Genomic DNA, 20,605 nt, shown 5'->3' on the forward strand with positions numbered 1-20,605 from the left:
GTCAGAATTTTTTGAAAACTGTAAATAAATTCAAACAATTGAGCTTCTCTCTCTGTGTTAAATATAATTCCCCAAAGCAATGATAACTTCATTGTATCCACAGAAGGGAGTTCCAAGCTCGAGTGAATAAATAACTACTTGATATCTTCAGTGGCACAGGAGACGAGTGGACATCATATTTCTTGCAATGATGCAATAAATGACTTTGCCTCTAGAAAAACTAGAAAACAGGTTCAAAGAAGAGGGAGGAGAAAAGTAGAGTTATGTTTGATTCCTAAACCGTGTTTGATATCTTGTTTTGGGAAGCTCAGGTAGATATTATTGGCTCATCATTCAAACCCTTTTTACTGCAGACAGGCACAGTGCAATACTCATTACACTAGAATTTAAAATCTGACATTTTACTTGATGCCAGAGGAGAGTCCTGAGGGTCGTTTTACATTTTAAAAATGCAAATTTAAAAATATGTACAGTTTGAATATAGATACAGTCACCTATATAACAAATTCAAATCAGCTGCAACAAAAGGCTAATACACACATTAATGAATCAGTAATTAAGGCCAGTGACATCATGTAAATGATCCTGATTTCATTTTAGGTACTTTAGGTGAAGTCTGATGCTCAAAGCTTTGCAGATTAATTACAAAGTAAGTTGATTGAGGAGGATCGTGACTTTAAAGTGTTTAAATATTTGTTTAGCCAGTTTCAAAGGTCAATTTATTAAATTCTTTTAATTCTTCGAGTTTAATTCTGGTTTATTTTTAAGGACAATAAATGTTTGCATTATGTTTTACTTTATAGAAGATAATGAAATCTGAAAATAAATTTATGACAGTTTGAGTCATGGATAAAAACATGGCTGATGACATCGTCAGTTCATTTTTAAATGATACAATTTACATTTTTAATATAAAAAAATTTAAATATCCAAAGTGTTTCATGTAAAATGGATCAATTAAAGGAGAGTCACTGAGGAGCAAAGGCACCACATAGCAGAACAATTTTCCACAAAGAAAAGACATCTCCACCTTTTTAATGTAAACATGTTATGTTCAGGTAGATCGTGTACATTTGGTCTAAAAATGTGTTTTTTTCCCAACACATTTACTTCTTTGAAAGGTCTTCAACGAGAAATTTCTCATTTGCCAAAAGGCTTTCATAGAAGATGTCTTTGCAGGCTGCACTGGCTTTCAGGGGACCACTGTAGAGCTCCCTCATCCTGTCCTGAGAGGTAGGCAGAGCTCTAATTTTGTCATATTGTTCTTGGTCGATAACTTCTTTGTCTTGGAGCTCATCCAAAATGGGTGCGATGTTGCTCACTCTCTGGATCAGCTGGACTCTGTGTTTATCCACAAAATGCTTTCCTGGAGAAAAAAGGAAAGAAATACAATAAAAGTTTACGGTTGTTTATCATGTGAACATTTTATTAGCTTTATTCTCAGCTTTCATAACAAAATGCTTTAAAAAAATCACACTTATTTCATAATTAAAATTAATTAAATGTTAAAAATAGAACATAAATGATGTCTGTAGGAGCCATATGAGTTGTTCCTTTTTGACTAAGTGGGTTGGTTTAAATGGACTCACTGTATTGGTGCACAGGCGTGTGGGGCGTGTTTCATGGGTGTGGTAGATGATAAATGTGGTTGCACTCACCTGTTTACAGCACCTGATGTTGATGAGCAGAAAGGTAAGGTGAGCATGAGGCAAAACTTTCTGTTGACCGCAGCTTGAATGATTTTGATGTATTTTAACTGGAACTTGATGGTTTATGTATATTTATGCACTAATTGATGCCATAGGCCAAGTTGTAGTTTGGTATAGTAGTTAGTGCAGTTCTTTGTGAGTAGCAGTTATTTGTTTGTGCAGTCTGTGCATTTGTTTAATAGTTAATCCCACGTGCTGATTTGTATATTGGACAGCTGCATGTGGAATAAAAGAAGCAAATGGTACAGAAGTGTATTTTATGCTTTTATTGTTGCGCGTCATCTGTATCCTCATGTTTAGCCTGCCACGGCCATAGTTGGAAGAGCCACAACAAATTGTCAACAGAAAAGTTTATAGGTTTTATTGGATTGTTTATATATAGATGAGTTTTATTGGTGAGAGTCTTATGGTTTGCTGTTGCCTTTGTCCACGCAGCTTTTAGATTAAGCCTTTGGCTACACAATACAGATTTCTTTCAGGAGTCTTATTCCCCTGTTAGGTTTCAGCAGTACAGCTGCACAAGGCGTTGTACTGATTTGCTTTCTAGTTATTGTGCATCAGGCGGCTGAAGCCATTGGCTTGGGAGTACCGCCGCAGTTTGTGTTTAAGACAGTTTGTCTTCCTCACAGCTGACGGTATGGAGGTACATAAATACCCACCGCTAGTATGTACAGAAGACTAGGTTGAGTTAGTTAGGTTTAATAGGCAGATAGAGGGGGATATTGCTCCTGTTAATTGTGTGTGTCCAAGGTTGATTGAAGGGAATGTCATCAAGTTGATGTGTTGGGATGAGGCTGTGTGGCATAGGTGCAGTTCAGCGTTTGGATTTTGTAATGTTTTGAAGAAAAATGGAGACACACCAATTAATACAATGTGGTGATGTGGATGGAAAGAAAAGACAGCCGAAATCGACTGCTAAGGCTTTGGAGAATCAGATTGAAAGGCTGCAAACAGAACGTCATACTAAGATTAATAAAATTAAAAAGGTCGTAAAAATTATTAAAGAGTTAAAGCAATCTGAGGATAATGTTTCCACTGTTCAGGCTCAGTTAGAGAATTTGTCTGTGTTGCTTAATGAGGCAACTCGTCTGCATGAAACCTTGCTTCCTTTGCTTCCTCAAGAAGAGCAAGAGAAACAAACTGCTTGGTTTATAAGTGTGAAAGCACATAATACTGAGTTTGTGGAAGAGATAAAGAAATGGCTTCATGATGCAAAGGGAAACCCTCAGAGTAAAAATCAGGTGTCTGAGCTTGATTTGCCACATTTAAATCCACCTGGTGTGGAGTCTTCTGATGTATTACCTACTGGAAATGGTTCTGGTGCTTCTAGGCACATCGGGAATGTTGGTAAAGGTGCTGCGATAGATGATGTTAATCCAAGTGATAGCGTCTCTAATGTTGGAAACAAAAGTTGTAGGGAAAGTAAATCATCACTCAGTAGCTCAATGGTTTCATCTGCCTTGTCAGCACGCATAATGGCAGAGGCTGACATGGCTGCCCTTCTTGTTCGACAGAGGTTGTTGAAAGAAAAGCATGCTTTGGAAGAACAAGAAACACAGCTTAAGAAAAGAAAGGAGCTGCTTGACTTAGAAACTGAAATAGCAGCTTCAGCAGCAGAGGTGAATGTTTTAAAAGTTTCTGAAATGTCCCGAGTCTCAAGTGCGGTTAATGGTAAATCTGATGGAATGAATTCGTATTTAGAACGAGAGCAGGGGCGTTTGGGCGTTTTAAATCCTAACGCTCCTACGTTCAAACCTGTTACCAGAGCCCCAGGCCCACCAGAGGTGTACGAAGACCCCGAACCTCCCTCCACCCGCTCATGTGTAGTGTTGCTGTGTCCTGTTCTAAAGTGCTTTTAAAACATGGCAGGGCATGGCTTCCTGCCAGAGAGCAGCGAGTGTCAGCACGGCCCCTCTTGAGAACCCTCAATGTTTACATGCATTTAAAATTCAGAGGTGGCGCCAGAGGTGAGGCTGGACGCTGTATAGTGTGTCCACCCCCACAGCCCTATATGTATGTGTGAGTGTGAGTAATGTGGATGTCTAAGTTGTGGAATAACATTTTATGGCCCGCAAGATCATTTTATATAGATTTATTATTATTGTTATGCATGCCCCGGCGATATGGGGTCCTCAGGGACTAGTAAAGCGCTATACAAATACAGGCCATTTACCAATTCAGCAGACGAAGCTGAAGCTGTTGTGAAAGCAAGTTCTATTGTAGCAGAGGAGCCAAATCAGCCCGGCCATTTACCGAGGGAGAGTTTCTGAAGAGCTGCATGATGAAGCTGTGCGACGTCTTGTGTCCAGACAAAACGCAGATCTTGGCAAATGTGAGCCTGAGCAGAAATACGATTGCTGATCGGGTTGGTGAGATGGCCACTGATTTAAGAACACAGTTGTGTGAAAGAAGCAAAACCTTCATTGCATACTCTCTTGCTGTGGATGAAAGTACAGACATGATGGACATTGCACAGCTGACCATCTTCATCCGTGGAGTGTAAATATTGAACATTAAATCAATGCACGGGACAACGACAGGAAAAGACATGTTTGAAAAGGTATTTCAAAGTGTAACCGACATGAAACTGCCCTGGGACAACAGATGGAGCGCTGGTGTTGTGCAGGATGTAGGATCTAGTAAAGATGCAGGAGAACTGTACCGGTGAGTTAACAGCATATCACTGCATCACACACCAGGAAAGGCTGTGTGGTAAAGTCCTAAAAATGGAGCATGTAATGATCACCATAACACAGACCGTAAATTTGATCTGAGCTAAAGGTTTAAATCAGCGTCAATTTCAGTCTTTTATGTGGGAAATAGATTCAGAGTTTGCCGACATTCCTCATCATACAGAGGTCCGCTGGCTGAGTTGGGATAAAAGTTCTCAGTTTTTGAGCTCCGCAAGGAAACCTGTCAGTTCATGGCATGTATGATGCGGTGGAGGCATTTCAAGTGAAGCTGTCACAAATGCACCAGTGCAACCTGCCTCACTTTCCCTGTTGCCGAGTAATGTTGAACAAAGTCGGCGCACTTTGCTCGTCTACATGCGGCTCCAACCTTGTGTTTGCTTTCATTTATTTTTTCTGGGTTTTTTGGCAGCATGTTCATATTTCTACTTTGCATAATTTTGACAGGATATATTTTTATGGAGAGCAAAATATAAAATAAATCAAATACAAAGTTAAAGTTTATTTTTTTAAGTGCATTTATTCTGGAATAATTATTAACAACAGAGTAAACATTCGTAGCCTGTATGATGTCACCAGGTCCAAATTATAACCAGTGTTTTAAATCCGCCCACTATGATATTAAAGCATAAAACAAAGAGTCTGATATTTCTTATGTTTATATCAGAAACATAATGTCAGCATTTCCTTTTTGTAAATACTTTCACTGTAGAACAAAATGGATTTCAGCAAACGTCCTTTCAGCAGAGGTCATTAAGAAGGAGTCTCTCGTGTGTCTGAAGGATTTGGTAGAAGACATCTTTGGAGGCACTGCCAGCTTTCAGGGGACCGCTGTAGAGTTCCCTCATCTTTTCCTGAGAGGTCTGCAGAGCTCTGATTCTGTCATAACTTTCCTGCTGGATAACTTTTTCTTTCAGGAGCTCATCCAGAATCGGCTCGATGTTGCTCACTCTCTGGATCAGCTCCACTCTGTGTTTATCCACAAAGTGGTTTTCTGAGGAAAGATTGCAGAGATTCATCACATATGTTGATAATCAAAGACTAAATCCATGCATAGCTTACATCCTCTGTTACTTATTTCCAAACAGAACTCACTGATATGTGTTAAACATTAAAGACTGATTCATTGTTGTTTCTTTTTACATAATCAAATCTAACTCTGTATCTTTCTGCTTTTTCCCCTCTTCACCCTCAAACCAGTCAAACAGATGTCTGCCTCTGCCTGAGTCTGTTTTTCTTCCCCTCTCTGACACCGTCTGATTATTGGATGCCAATATTCAGCACTAATGTTGTCATACCAAAGGGAACCCACCACAGCCAAACACAAAGTGCAGTTCTTTTTATACACAAATCATGTGAAACATCTAACCTTGTACTTTACCACTTCTTTGGTTTTCATCTGAAAGTGAAAAAATGAACCAGTGAAAATAGAGAAACACCGCATTTACTGGGCTGATCTACCAGTAGGCGTTAGCTTTAATAATAACTGTCAAGTGTTCTCCGACTGTGAGGTGCCCACACTTGAAAAAGACCAGACTTTGAATTTCACTCAACTTTATTTTGACCAGGTAGATAGGTAGGTAGCAGCAGGTAAAAAACCTTTCAACACAAAAATAAAGAACATTTCATTAACCATTCAGATAAATTACATGCATTACACAGAAGACAGATGAAATAACAAAATACACTTCAGTAAAGCCATTTACCATGTGGTTAACTGTTAATTTAACTGTGGTTCTTAAATATACAAAATGTGTCTTCTTTGCATTTAACACTTTTATAAACAATTGTATTTTAAAATATACATTTTAGAGTTTACAAACATTTTAATAGAGACTTTAAGGGTTTTCTTAACAAAGAATTATTTTCTTTAAATCAAAATCAAACATTTATTCACTAGTTTTACAATCCACCCAAGGATTTGGGGTAACTATTTTTAATATTAAGTAACATAAATATGTGGGAACACTAACTGCACAAACAATTTATTCAAACTTAAGCATTCTTTTTTGTCAATATAATTTCTTTAAACTTAAATGCAGCAACTATTTCCCTAAGCATAAAACATTTGCACAACTGAGCTTCCATAGTTCCAAATATATGTGCAGCAAATGTGAGCTCAAGAGCTTACCGATAGCCCGTCTTGTTCAAAGTCTTCCTCACAGTGGAAAAGTGGATCGTAGTGCTGTCCTCTCAGTATGTCGCACATGGGTCAAATGACTGCTGCATGCATTTTAAGGTCTACTAGGCATGCCCACCCTTGATTGCTCTAATGTGGCTCACCTGGCAGGGCGGCGCACACCAGGCCGCGCTTAGTTGTTGATTGCACCCAAGGTCTAAACAGCGGCCATGCGCAAGCAGCAGCACCGAACAGGTAGAGGGCAGGAGGAGGAAGAGAGGAATAACAGCCACACCTACTAGGTCAGCACTGTCGTTAGCTGAATACAGCCACAGATGATGTCGTCTTCACTGCCCTGCACTCTCTCTTCATACATGTGAAATATAACAAACTCTCTCTCAGCAGGCTGTTTGTGAAGCTGACTGGCAGACTCGTCAGAATCAGAAAGGGTTTTATTGCCAAATGTTGAGCAGGTTTACAACATTAGGAAATTGCTGCGGTGCTTCAGTGCAAACATACTGTCATAAAAATATAAGAATAAGAATTAAAAGTGCTAAGTAGATAGATATATACATGATATATACATGAGTGCAGGTGGTGATCAGTGCCAAACATGGAATGATGCAGTGAACACAGCGTAGGGTCATGTGTTAGTGGTGGGAACAGTCATACGGTTATTGTTCATGTGTCCGACAGCAGAGGGGAAGAAACTGTTCTTATGGCGAGAGGTTCTGGTGCGAATGGACCGGAGCCTCCTGCCTGAGGGGAGCAGGTCAAACAGACTGTGTCCGGGGTGAGAAGGGTCAGCTGAGATCCGAGCTGCACGCCCCAGTGTCCTGGAGGTGTACAGGTCCTGCAGAGATGGGAGTCTGCAGCCAATCACCTTCTCAGCAGAGCGCACAACACGCTGCAGTCTCTGTTTGTCTCTGATAGTGGCTCCAGCGTACCACATGGTACCACACTCTGGTCTTCAGGAACACATTGTGCAACTGGATACTGGACTTCCTGTCAAACAGGCTGCTGTTCAGACTGGTAATCACGGCTCCTCCCCTCTAGGGCCACACTGGAGCCCCCCAGGGTCGTGCACTCAGCACCCTCCTGTTCATGTTGAACAGCCATGACTGCTCTCACAGACATGGAGAGAATATCTTCATGAAGTTAGAGGACAACACCACCATCATCACTCTGTTGGAGGAGATCAGCCGTGCACAGCTGTGCAGTTTGGTGCAAAGACAACAACTCACTGCTCAGTGTCAACACATGTTGGAGCTAATGGTCAGACAGCAGGAGAGTTTACTTCATGGTGAGAATACATCAGTTACATACTTCACCATGAACAGGTGTTTATTTTATATCTGAATTATTTCTTCATTCACATTTTAGTTACCAGCATAAAGAGATCACAGGAACATTTGCCACCTGTGTTGCATAATGATCACTAAAATAAACCTTCAAAGTGAACGTGGTACAGTGATGATACAGTTTTGTAGACGTGCTTAAATCTTACCTTTTCTAACAGTGCGGGTCCAAACTGACTGAAGCTCTTTCTGGCGTCAGTCTGAGCTGGAAGTCACTGTCTGGATTCTTCATGTACACTTCAAAGAAATTTGGAGTTCTGCTTTCATATCTGAGCTTTAACGCCTGTTAAAGAATGAAAAGATAAAGTCAGAACCTGTAAGATATTTTTCCACTGAGGGAGAGAAATCTGATGATTATTCATTCATATAATTTAAACAGACTAATATATTTACTGACCTTACACAGATTTATAAATTGTTTTGGGATCAAATGAGCAGTAAATAAATTCAACATACCTGAGGACAGATTTCTGCACCATCCAAATCTGCTCTTAGGGTGAAACAATTAAACATTTTCAAGGACTTTTCTGGATGCGGCTTTCGGATGATTTTGTAGCCACAGGATTCTTCTCTCCATCGTCTACAGAGCGAGAGAATATATATGTTTATATGTGTGTGTGTAAAGATGCTACAGGGATCCAATATTATAATCTTACTGTCTGCTGATTTATTTGTTGCACATTGTCCATCTTATACTGTGAAACATGTAATAACCTGCTGTAGCCCAGGATCACGTGGGATCAGATAAACATGCAGTGTGAGGAAAGCTGTGTTGGTCTGATAGATCAACACGTTGCAGCCGATTTTCACAGGAACGCCGAGTTTCATCAGGACCGCTCTCGGAGAGAAAATCAGACACTTTTTCCACAACATCTCCACAGTCATCTATGTGAAGGACTGCAAACTTGTCCAATATGTCAGGGACGTCATCTGCACAAGAAAACTTGAATCGTAAATGTAATTTATTGTTAAATAATAATGTCTTCATGTCCTCTTACTGATGCAGATCCAGTGTGGCAGGTGAACTTCATTTAACTTCCCAGCAGTGACTGTGACGTCCATCAGAGGACCTGCAGGCATGTATTGTCTGCTCTCCATCCTCTCCATGTGTCCGTTTTTTACATATTTATTTGTTTTTGACTTTATTTGGTTCCTGAGGTGATACCTGATCATCTCTGCACCAGATTCTGCTCATCTTCATTAAAGCCTTTCTGGTCACCTCCACACACTCTCGGCTGTACTTCTCCATCATCACATTCACTACATCCTGAGTGTTTGCTGCTTTCAGTTTGCTACTTGAGATGAGGAGTGAATCTTTCTGCTATTCAATCAGTGACTTGAATTCATCCAAGTGAGCAGCTTCTCAGTCGTCATAGTTACCACCTGGAAAATGAAAAAGTCATTTTGTACCTGCAGGACTGAAGCAGCCTGTCACTTCTTATGCAGGAGGTGCAGGGCCAGCGATGGTGACACAGCAGATCCTGACACGTATCTACACAACTACATGGATGTTTGCTCCTTCATGTTGAAATTAGCGTCACATGTTTAAAAATAGTCATTAAATGATTTTGAGCAACCTTTGAATGAAAGACGTCCAACATCACACATCACAGGTTACATTTTCATATCGTCAGTTATTTCCACCTGCATTTTGTTCCTATGAAGTTACAGCTGAATAATTCAGTTTGTCTTTTAAAGGTAAACTATAAAACTTGCTAAGGTTACAGGTTTCCATAATTTCCTTCAGGATTAATAAAGTATTATCTATTAAGGACAAAACGGGGGGGTTACCACTGTCCCGGGTTCGACTCCACCACCAGACCTTTGTGTGTGGAGTCTGTATGTTCTCTCTGTGTTTGTTGGGTTCTCTCCGAGTACTTCAGCTTCCTCCCACAGTCCAAAGACATGCAGTTAGTGTGGTTTAGTTAACTGGTGATTCTAACCTGCCCATAGGTGTGAATGGTTGTCTGTCTCTCTGTAGTAGACTGCCGTCCAGGGTGTACCCCGCCTCTCGCCCTGTGGTAGCTGGGATAGGCTAATAAGGATAATGGATGGGTGGAAAATGTAAACTGGGTTAAATGATTAAGATAAACCTCACTGACACTTGTTCTTCGTGCTGCTGGATTAAAATGGAGTTGATGGAGACGACGCTGATCAGCCTTTGTAGAACTGAACGCTCCAGAAAGGCTGGAGTTTAAATGAACGAACGAACCAGAAAACAAGGGTAAAAAGGAGTCTTTAATAGCAATTACACCATATAAAAATTTGTACGTACAAGTCAAAATATAAGGACACATTTAGGAACAGTCTGAGTTTCTTCCTTAGACGAATAAAGTCCTCAGAGTCAGGAAACATCCAGTTCTGTGTAAATAAAGCCGTCCGATCCCGGTCTGACATTTCTGATGTTTGTAACGTTTCTTATTGACTGCTTCCATCATTTTAATGTACTTTTAGTCATTCATTTAACTATTCCTCATTCTTACTGTTATTTATGTGTTGATCTTTCTCATTCTGTGATATTTCAGTTTGACTGACTGATGCTGCAAATCAAAATGATCCTGTAGGAAAATAAAGACTGACCTGAACATCTCATCTCTTAAAATACAAAAGCACAGTAATCATCTTACTGAGTGATCTTCATTGTACATTGTTTCATTGTTTTTAGGCCGCTTCATTCCAGCAAAAGTTTCACCGTATAAACATGAAAGACGTGTTTTTACAGATTTTAAAATTTTAAAAAATGAACGAGTTTCTGACAGTAAATAGTTAATAGACACCAATGTTGCTCCCTGATGTATCCGAAAAAATATTTAATTGATAAAGAACAATTGTATTTATGTGGCTATATTTAGTAGAAAGCCAATATAAAATGTTTAGTGACGTGCTTAAAAGGGAATTAAAAAAAAAAAAACAATGATTAAAGCAGGATATTAAAGATTAAAAAGTATAAAATTCTCCAGTTTATCTTCAAAGCAGTCGTCAAAACTTCTTAAAATGTGAGAAACATGGCAGTAACAGATCCAGGTCATGATGTTCCTCAGTAACTTCTAACCTTGGAAACTTTTCTCATTCAGGCTTCACTCCAAACCAGACTGAGCATCGGCCACAAGAACAAAAGACAGAAGATAACAGAGTTCATATGGTGTTAATGTAAAATTATTCTGGAAGACTTTTCTTTATGTGGCACATTTATACTGTGACATGGATTTATCGTCTTCAACAAAATGAGAATCATAAAGCTGTTCATGATATCTTTGTATGTAATTATACATATAATGCTCATTTTCAGGTTAATATTTTTAATTTTGGACTGTACTCGAGTAGCTTTGTCTGAGTCACAGTTCAAAATCATGCTCATTTGTCTTATACTTGGTTTGGTTGTAGCTCCTCATCCTCTCTGAAACAAGCTTCTTTTTTACTCCTCTCCCTTTAAGGCAACTTTGTTCTTATTGGCTGTTTCCCACAAACAGAAGGTTTGAGGGACAAGTGGGTGGAGCTTCTGTGATAAGGGCCAGAATTGGAGATCAGCAGTATTAGGATACCGCCCCTCAATGACATCACACATTACAGAAGTTAAAAAAACCACATAAACCTGAGTGTTTGTCTCACAGTGAGTATCTGTAAACATGATGATCTAATTATCGTAAATTTGAAAGTGTATAAATGAAAACAAAGAAAAGCACAACAAATGCCGTCTTTTTACAAACTGCGCTGCTAGAAACAAACAGAATGTGTTTCTATGAAAGAAGGAAATGAAATCACTGTCAGATCATTTCTACACGTTTAAACCTGAAATAATTCTGCAGAAAATAAAAACATGAGAACAGAAAATTAAAGAGAGAAAGTTAAAATAAAATGAAAAGATTAAATATTAAAATAAAAAAATGCTTCAAAAATCTTGATCTCATCCTCATGTTTGCATCAACCTAAGAACACGAACACACACACACACACACACACACACACACACACACACATACAGTAATTTTCAAATAGATGTTATTTCCTGTATTTTAACCTCAAATCTGCTCCTACATTATAAACTCTCCCTCATGTCAGAGTCAGTTGGACAGGCAGTCAGACTCTCTGCTACTTTCCATACTACAATCATGTAGTGCACTGAAAATAAATTCAGAAGCTACAAATCTAACTATACAAAAGTATTTTGGATTAAGTAAAATATTCATAAAATCAATGATGCCATTTTGATTGTTACCTTTGCATCATGAGCTGCTGTCTGATAACTTCTGCACCAGATCATTCCTGTTAATTTTCTTAAAAACCTTCTTGGTCACCTCCACAGACTTTTCTGTGTAGGTCTGCACCACCAGGTCCACCAGGTCACAGGTGCTGGCCTTCTCCAGTCGGCTCTCTGGGATGGGTTGGAGCTCCACCAAAACATCACGGTCCCGCAGGAACCACTTGAACTTTTCAAGCTCCTCCTTTTTCAGATCTTCCAACATTTCCAAAAGCTTCTCTCTGTCTGAGTGGACTGTTAATGCCTGAGAACAAACAAAGTGATTTAATAATAACCTTCTTAGAGGATAACTGATTAATAAGTAAACAAAACCATCACACGTGATCATTTTTTAATAACAGGTATAAGTAATGAATTAAGTGAAGCTGTGGTGTGAGGACAGAATCATTTGGTTCTACTTACTTTCTGCATCTGTGCAGACAGATGTTTGTCCACAGTGTTTTCCTCTGAGAAAGGACATAAAAATGAGATTATCTTTACTTGTAAAGTTTTGTAATAAAATAAATACATGATACATAATAAATGAAACAACTTTTCTCTGTCACAAAATGCCCAATCAGCAAATCCTGAATCCATCACTCTCTATGATCCAACAGCCAAGACTGACTCCAGACAAAGTGAAGGAAACGTTGCTGACAATCAGCTCACATCCAGGTGCTGATCACATCAGACCCTTCTTTAATGATTCAGGCAGCCTTTCAAACATTTCCTGTCCAGCTGATTCTTAGTTTTGTGTTATGTAAATATAAGAATCACAGCATCAGTGATATTAAATATGAACACTCTGAGATGTAGTCCACAGTAAGTAACCCTTAATAAGGACTGCCCCAGGTTGCAGTTTTTGTTGCTCTGCATTATTTTGATGAGTTCACAGGAAGGTGAGTGAGACAGAGAAGTGTACACAGTGTGAGCACTTCAGTGCACCGTCTTGCTCCTCATCTTCTTCAGCCTCAGATTCAAACTCCACTCCAGTGTTTACTGTGGATCTTTCTGTAGAGTTTTATATCACATCTCTCCAACAGCTGCCACATTGCATGCAAGTATTGATGACATGATAAAACAGCCACAGACAGCTGTGAAATGTGTTGTTCTTGCAGAAGACTAAGGCTTACAGAGTTGCACCAGGAATGGTAATTTTTCTAGTACTGCTCATGTGATTAGGCAGAGGATCAATAGGGGGTCCACGACCCTCTTGGGGACACTCCCATAGGGCTTAAAATCTGGGACGCTCCACCAGTCGCTCTTAGAACTGAAGAAGCTTCTGAAACGTCTTCAAGAAACTGAAAGGCGTCCAGATGCTTTTCTTTCCGAGCTCCTTAGAACACCTGCTGACACTTCCAGTTTCCTGAACATCGTCCCCATTAAGGATAAAACTCTATCCCGCCTGTCTTCAGTCAAGTCAGGGACACCAGTTCAGTGCTGCAAACAATAGATATCTGAGAATATCTCAAACTGATCGTCCTCATGTCCACAGAGCCAGCAGCTTCATACAGAAAATGGCACTATGTGGTACAGTTCTATATTTGGCATTTTACCACAAGTTCTGTTGAATTCTTTAACATCTAAAAACATTCGTTAACTGGTGCTAAAAATCTGGTGGTAAAATAGAACTGACTCGATTTATGCATTTTGACAGTCCAGTCAACAGCATCAGTAGATTTGGAAAAGCTGGTTGGTGCCATTGTTGAACAAGAGCTTATTCATTCATTCCCTGGCATTTTGCAGTACTTCAAATATGAGGTCAGCAACCAAAGGAAACCCACCACAGCCAAACACAAAGTGCAGTTCTTTTTATACACAAATCATGTGAAACATCTTAGCTTGTACTTTACCACTTCTTTGGGATTCATCTGAAAGTGAAACAGATGAATCAGTGAAAACACAGAAACACCGTATTTACTGGGCTGATCTACCAGTAGGCGTTAGCTTTAATAATAACTGTCGTCTAGCTGAATACAGCCACAGATGATGTCGTCTTCACTGCCCTGCACTCTCTCTTCATACATGTGAAATATAACAAACTCTCTCTCAGCAGGCTGTTTGTGAAGCTGACTGGCAGACTCGTCACTCTGGTCTTCAGGAACACATCGTGCAACTGGATACTGGACTTCCTGTCAAACAGGCTGCTGTTCAGATTGTTAATCTTCATGAAGTTAGAAGACAACACAACCATCATCACTCTGTTGGAGGAAATCAGCTGTTCAGGAAAAAGCCTGGGACTCACAAACCCCTCCAGCATGATAAGGAAGTGATTCACAGAGGGCTGAATACATGAATATTATATTTATCTCTGTAAAGAAAGAAATATAAGCAGGATTGAGTTTAGTGACTCGCTGCCACCGAGAGCTGAGAGACTGAGAGCTCCTCCTTTAGAATGAAAACTTGAAGACAGAACAAAGTATGTAAGCTAACGAAAAGTAAAATTGTGGCGGGAAAAAGGTGTGATTGACGGTTCACTAGGATTCATCAGCGTTCTATGTGTCACATTATATAAAACCACAGAACAGGTAATATTGATGAACCTACCAGCCGACTGAGAGCTGACAGCAGCTGCTCCCACTGAGGATCCTGCAGCTGTTAATAAATAACAAGGAAAGTTTTTAGTTTCTTAACAAATGTTCAAACTTTTTAACTTTCATTATGCTAGCAAACTGAAACATTAGAGACTCAGTGCCACCAAATTAAAACAATTAAACAACTACACCAAAGGATATTCCACTAAACTCTGGTCTACTAAAAAAGAAGAAGAAGAAAATCATTCATTTATAATCTGAGTAAAAGGTTCGTCTAAATGCTCCTTTCGTGTGATATCTTACCTTCGGCTTGACCAGACTCTGGATGGTCATCTGGAATTCAAGAAAAATCAAAATATGGATACTTGACATTAGAGTTAAATATGAAAGTTTCATCTGAATAAAACAGTGTTCAAGCAGCTGGTTGCCATGGGAACCCATTCTCTGAAACGCTCTATGCACTGTTGTTGAGCTAATCTGAAGGCCACGTGAAGTTTGTAGCGACTGACTCTGCAGAAAGTTGGAGGCCTCTGTGATTTTACGTGGCCCGTCACTTTGTGGCTGATTGGCTGTCGTTCTTTGTTATAATACCACTAACAGCTGACTGTATGTATAATATTTTGTAGCAAGGGAATTTCACCACAGCACTAATGTTGTGGATTTTCTATGATATATATGACATATGTACCTGTACACACTGGACATATACTCACATATGTAATCATATATACTTCTATATACTAAATATATACTTATACTGGAGTATTTTTTCTACTCGTTCAAAATCACAAGATCCAAATATTTAGGTCAAAGATTATCTTCAATAATATTAATGAAGTTTGTGCCGTTTATTGTACAAACACATGCTGATCAATACTGTTTGAAAATGTACTAGTTAGGATCAATAAGTAACCTTTGACTGTGTTATGGCCAACGGTGACTGGTTCAAACAAAGGTTACTTTGGCACTGCTAAAGTATGCGCATAGGACACTTTCTCTGCGTTTATCTGTAGCGCCTCACGCTGTGTCCAGCCCTTTCGATGCCTATACGGCAAACAAACCTGCCCCCTGTGCGTGAAGCTGGGATTCTGGTTCTCACCTCAGCCACCAGAAGGCAAGAAAAACCTTTACTCGGCATAGAAAGCAGCTTACGTCTGGCATGCGTACCTGACAAAATTGTCAGTTTGATGAGAAAACGGCAGTTAACAGTTAATCAATTTGACAAAGTGAGCCAATTCAACGATGGATGTAAAAGTTATGGGGCAGGGTCAGAAAGTTATGCATCATACGTGGAAGATGAAAAGAAAGAACAAAGGATGAAAGAGTACCCAACGGCAGGCGGAGGGGTCACTGATCCCATATAAGAGGAGGGTCGATATGCCCCGCTCTGCTGCTTCTTCCCTGTCTGTCTGTTGTGTGTCTGTGCTGTTTGTGCTTTGAGGCTCTACACTCCGGGGTTGCTTCGCTTTGCTTGTTCACTTTTTCTGTCATCCTGGTTTATTGTACTGATTTCTGCTGTTCATATGACACTGTTTAATAAACTCTGTTCTAAGAATTCTACTCTTTTCCAGAGGATCTTTTTGAGTGATTGGATCTTAACTGGATCTGAAAAGCTGGACGTCCACAGCATTGGTGGGATAAGGTTATCATACTGGCTTCAAAATGTGCGACTCGACACTTGTTGCACAGGTGGCGTCCTATCACAGGACCACTGAACTGCTGAGAACGAGTGATTCTTTCACATGTTTGTAGAAGAGTCTGCATGTCTTAGTGCTGATTTTATACACCTGAGGCCATGGAAGCGATTTTAACACATGAATGAAAGGATGTGGATGAGCGAGTGAATACTTTTGGAAACATCGTGTCAACCAAACTGCTGCAGACTCTTTTAAGTTTGATGGAAAAAAAACCTCTTACATTTGACATTTTATGACATACAGTATTTCTTATATTAGTAACAGTGTGGGTAATATTGCTTAATAACCACTGACCTGCTTGAATTTCACATTTCCATAGTGGCTCATCAGCTGGTTCACCATCAGCTGGGTGAGTGTGCACCAGTGTAAGTATGAGTTCACTGCCTGGATTCTTAACGTACACCTCATAGAAGTTTTGCCTATTGTATCTGAGGGTTAACTCCTGTGTTTGAAAAAAACAAAACAAAAGAACTTTAAAATACCTCTGTGAGCACACACACACACACACACACACACACACACACACACACACACACACACACACACACACACACACACACACACACACACACACACACACACACGTATAACGCCCCTGCTTGTGCCATCTTTTTGATTGATGGCCCCAGCCTTGACCTTTTGACCCTACCGGAAGTACTCCGGAAGTGACTAATCGAATCCAGATGTGTGTAATATGATCCATAAGCGCGACGAATTGCATCCTGTGGGGGAGGGGGGTACTCCGGAAGTGTCTAATGGATTCCATATTACACACATCTGGATTCGATTAGTCACTTCCGGAGTACTTCCGGTAGGGTCAAAAGGTCAAGAGTGGGGCCATCAATCAAAAAGATGGCACAGGCAGGGGTGTTATACTCTCTCACATGTAGCACAAACTTTACCTTTGGTTGAATTTTTGCACTTGTGTTGTCGGCTTTGAGGCTGAAAGTACGCTCAGTTTGCAGGTACTTGTCTGGGTGTGGTTTCTTGATTCTTTTGTATCCATCTGAGGATTCTTCCTTGTCTATTCCCTGTTATCAGATGATATCAGTCATCAGCAGCTGAAGATTTTAAAATTCAGTTTGGATTTAAAATCGCAAAATAAATTCATGACGAACTGTTAGGATAATGATCATTTTAACTTATTACACTTTTATCATTGAGTTTGCAGTCAGTATGATGTCATATTTAAAAATAATGGTCAGTGTGCCCAGATAATATTTTTCACCTTGTGTCTAGTATAAAATATAAAAGCAATCGTACTGTGACTTTCTTTGCCTGCACTGATCCTAATACATTGAATCTGTTCAGTTACCTGTTCCAGAGCAGGATCCTGTCGGATTGGATAGACGTGGAGTTTAAGAAATGATGTGTTGGGTTTATAGTACATCAACGTGTAACAGCTGATTTTCAAAGGAAAGAATAAACGTATCAGAGCCCCTATTAGAGAGAAATGTGGTTCAGTTAACTTGACATGTGTTGGTGTGACCTCAGACACTTTTTCCACAACATCTCCACAGTCATCTATGTGAAGGACTGCAAACGTGTCCAATATGTCAGGGATGTCATCTGCAGGAGAACACAACAACACAAACATGGTGAGAAGAACAGTTTATAACAGTTTGTGCGCTCACTGTCAGAAATGTCAAACATCTGAAAGTCTTCCTTCATGTCCTCTTACCGATGCAGATCCAGTGTGGCAGGTGAACTTCATTTAACTTCCCAGCAGTGACTGTGACGTCCATCAGAGGACCTGCAGGCATGTATTGTCTGCTCTCCATCCTCTCCATGTGTCCCTCCCAAGATCTAAACTGGTACTGAAAGCTGGTCTTTCCCTTACAGACCCAGCGCAAGCCCGAGACTCTGCATTCAAAGTGTCCTGCTGCAGACTGAAGGCTGAAACAGGAATTAAATACACACTCATGAAGGAACAACAGAGTGAATGGAAACACAGAGAGTAGTCGTGTGAATCGGATGCAAAATGAAGAATTTCCTCTGGGAATAAATCCAAAGCTGAACTGTTTCCTGTAGTTCCAGTTTGCTGTGCTGCAGCATTCAGGAAGTTGATTTACCTGTAAGTTGGAGCCTCGTCTGCATCTGTACTGTTCACCTCAGGTTCAAGATTAGTCCAATCACTGCAGTCCTGCTGCAGAGGACAGTCTCTTTAGTCAATAAGTACACATGTTTATAAAGAAAGAAACTTTAGCAATAAATGGATGAATGGAAGGGATTACCGTCAGGCTCTGACAACCTTCAAGCTCTGAACTTCTTTCAGTTTTTCGTCCTTGTTGAGACACAAAGAATTCAAATGAATGATGTTATGCTGACATATAAAATCATCCTCTAACTGTCCACATGTTTGCTGTTTGATCACTTTATGCTGTGCAGTGCTGCTTCAACATCAGAACAACATGTTCAGCAGGACGTGCAGCTGAGTGACGTCTAAGATGATCAAAAGCTGATGAATTCAAATATTCTCACCAGTGATGTCAGAACAAGACAGAGACAGAGAGAAAGGTTGGATTCAGCTCTGATCATTTATGCAAAGTTACTTTTGGACGTCTGTTGTGTTTCCTGTTTCTTTTAATGTTTGTTGATTAGAAGTTGTTTAAACAAGTTTATTGTAAATTATGAAAATCTGTTTATTAAACTTTGTTTGGTCTCACCTGAGCTGCTCTCTGACAGCCTCAGCATCAGATCAGGTCTGTTCATGTCTGTTAAAACCTCCACCTCCACCACCTCCACAGACTCTTCACTGCATGTCTTCACAATCAGTTGAACTACATCAGCTCTGTCTGCTGTCTCCAGCTGGGATGCTGGGATTTTCTGGAAGCCTCTCTTTGTTACTCTCTGCTGCAGGACTCTCTTAAAATGTTCAAGCTCACTGAAACTGAAATTTTCCGGTGTTTCCAGAAGTTTCTCCTTCACTGATGTCATGGATGCTTCCTGGTGGATTAAAATTCATTAGAGCTTAATGATGTAATATTTCCACTGTGATAAATAAATAATATAACTTCTGTTTTGTAACACAGTTACATATATTAGGGTGTTTTTACTTGTGATGAAATCAGATTGACTTCAAAATGAATAAATGAAATTCCTCCACATGTTTTCGTGTTTGTATCACCACAGGACAGTCCAATACACTAATATTTATACATTGTAAAAAAATGTTTTTTAAAAGGTTCTTATTAAGATAAGAATAATGTTTAACCTGTAACTAAAATAAAAACTGTGTAGAGTGAAGTGTGTCTGATGTGACTTTACTCACTGTGTGGAACAGTGAAGGCTGACGCTTTTCTGAGGAAACAGAAAACAGAAAATGACTGAATAATTCAAAACTACTGTAAACATCATAACAATCGAAAGAGAGAAACAAATGTCATCATTACCACCCATTAAACACCAAAAACCCTCACATGCACAACCTTACCAGTTATTAAACTGTTCAAATCCTAAAAATAACTTTCAATGCTGATAAACTGTAACTGTGTGTGTCAGAAGTGTTTCAGCTCAGTGCTGATTGATCAGAGAGAGAGAAGCTGGATTCAGATCGGGTCTGTTGTGTTTCCCGTTTAATTTAATGTTTGTTATTGTTGATTAAAAGTTATTTAAACAAGTTTATTGTAAATTGTGAAAATCTATTTTTAAAACATTTGTTTGGTCTCACCTGAGCTGCTCTCTGACAGCCTCAGCATCAGATCAGGTCTGTTCATGTCTGTTAAAACCTCCATGGTCGCCTCCACAGACTGATGACCAAGTTCATCCACCATCAGATCCACAAGGTCTTCTGTCCTGTTTGTATACATCTGTATTTGTGGCAGGCTCATCTTAAAGCACGTGAACGGCAGCAACAGAATAAATTTCCCGAGATCTTTTTTACTGAATTCATTCAGTGTTTCCAAGAGAATCTGTCTAACAGCTTCCAGTTCTTTTTCCTGAAAAACCAAAATAATAAGTTACTGTATAATATCTCTGAGGAAATTCAGTGATTGAAATCTTTAATTCGTTCAGTGTAATTTTAGTAGAAATATCAAATATGAATAAAAAACAACTTCATTAATATTAATATTTTTCAGAATAATCACTGAAATTACAGCTTTTAAAGATAAACAGAAATCTAAAGATGTCATTTCCTGGTTTTATCGTCAGTAGTAGATCCTTCACTCTGTCATCAGTGGAAACATTATTGCTGCAGACTCCACATTAACACTGTGAGAAGCATCCAGTTTCAAAGATGCTTTGTCTGTTTCATCGTGTT

The 20,605-nt window shown here is 39.5% G+C and overlaps 1 protein-coding gene and 2 long non-coding RNA genes across 4 annotated transcripts in view; 1 reads left to right on the forward strand and 2 right to left on the reverse strand.

The window, feature by feature from the left end:
- Positions 1-5,366: 5,366 nt before the first annotated feature.
- Positions 5,367-6,592, reverse strand: LOC113032834 (uncharacterized). 2 transcript variants are annotated; one of them, XR_003273943.1, is made up of 4 exons: positions 6,531-6,592; positions 5,954-5,998; positions 5,769-5,798; positions 5,367-5,393 (listed from the first exon to the last, which is right to left on the reverse strand). It is a non-coding gene; the product is annotated as an uncharacterized LOC113032834 (long non-coding RNA). The 2 variants fall into 2 exon arrangements; XR_003273942.1 differs by lacking the exons at positions 5,367-5,393; positions 5,769-5,798 and having other exon boundaries at positions 5,937-5,998.
- A 171-nt stretch (positions 6,593-6,763) lies between these two features.
- LOC113032836 (uncharacterized) lies at positions 6,764-8,945 on the forward strand. The gene is made up of 3 exons (XR_003273945.1): positions 6,764-6,820; positions 7,575-7,821; positions 8,883-8,945. It is a non-coding gene; the product is annotated as an uncharacterized LOC113032836 (long non-coding RNA).
- Positions 8,946-10,095: 1,150 nt separating this feature from the next.
- The window catches only part of LOC113032850 (uncharacterized), a 75,531-nt gene continuing 65,021 nt past the window's right edge, over positions 10,096-20,605 (reverse strand). The window contains exons 19-32 of the mRNA XM_026186001.1: positions 20,015-20,282; positions 19,616-19,644; positions 19,011-19,290; positions 18,579-18,628; positions 18,417-18,490; positions 18,026-18,240; positions 17,660-17,913; positions 17,247-17,375; positions 16,639-16,786; positions 14,951-14,980; positions 14,661-14,708; positions 12,537-12,580; positions 12,093-12,378; positions 10,096-11,375 (exon numbers count right to left, since the gene is read on the reverse strand). Coding sequence (XP_026041786.1) covers positions 12,100-12,378; positions 12,537-12,580; positions 14,661-14,708; positions 14,951-14,980; positions 16,639-16,786; positions 17,247-17,375; positions 17,660-17,913; positions 18,026-18,240; positions 18,417-18,490; positions 18,579-18,628; positions 19,011-19,290; positions 19,616-19,644; positions 20,015-20,282 — 1,848 coding nt within the window. The 3' untranslated portion in view covers positions 10,096-11,375; positions 12,093-12,099. The remainder of the gene's footprint in view (positions 11,376-12,092; positions 12,379-12,536; positions 12,581-14,660; positions 14,709-14,950; positions 14,981-16,638; positions 16,787-17,246; positions 17,376-17,659; positions 17,914-18,025; positions 18,241-18,416; positions 18,491-18,578; positions 18,629-19,010; positions 19,291-19,615; positions 19,645-20,014; positions 20,283-20,605) is intronic.

Source organism: Astatotilapia calliptera, chromosome 11, assembly GCF_900246225.1.
Source record: "Astatotilapia calliptera chromosome 11, fAstCal1.2, whole genome shotgun sequence".
Taxonomy (NCBI): Eukaryota; Metazoa; Chordata; class Actinopteri; order Cichliformes; family Cichlidae; genus Astatotilapia; species Astatotilapia calliptera.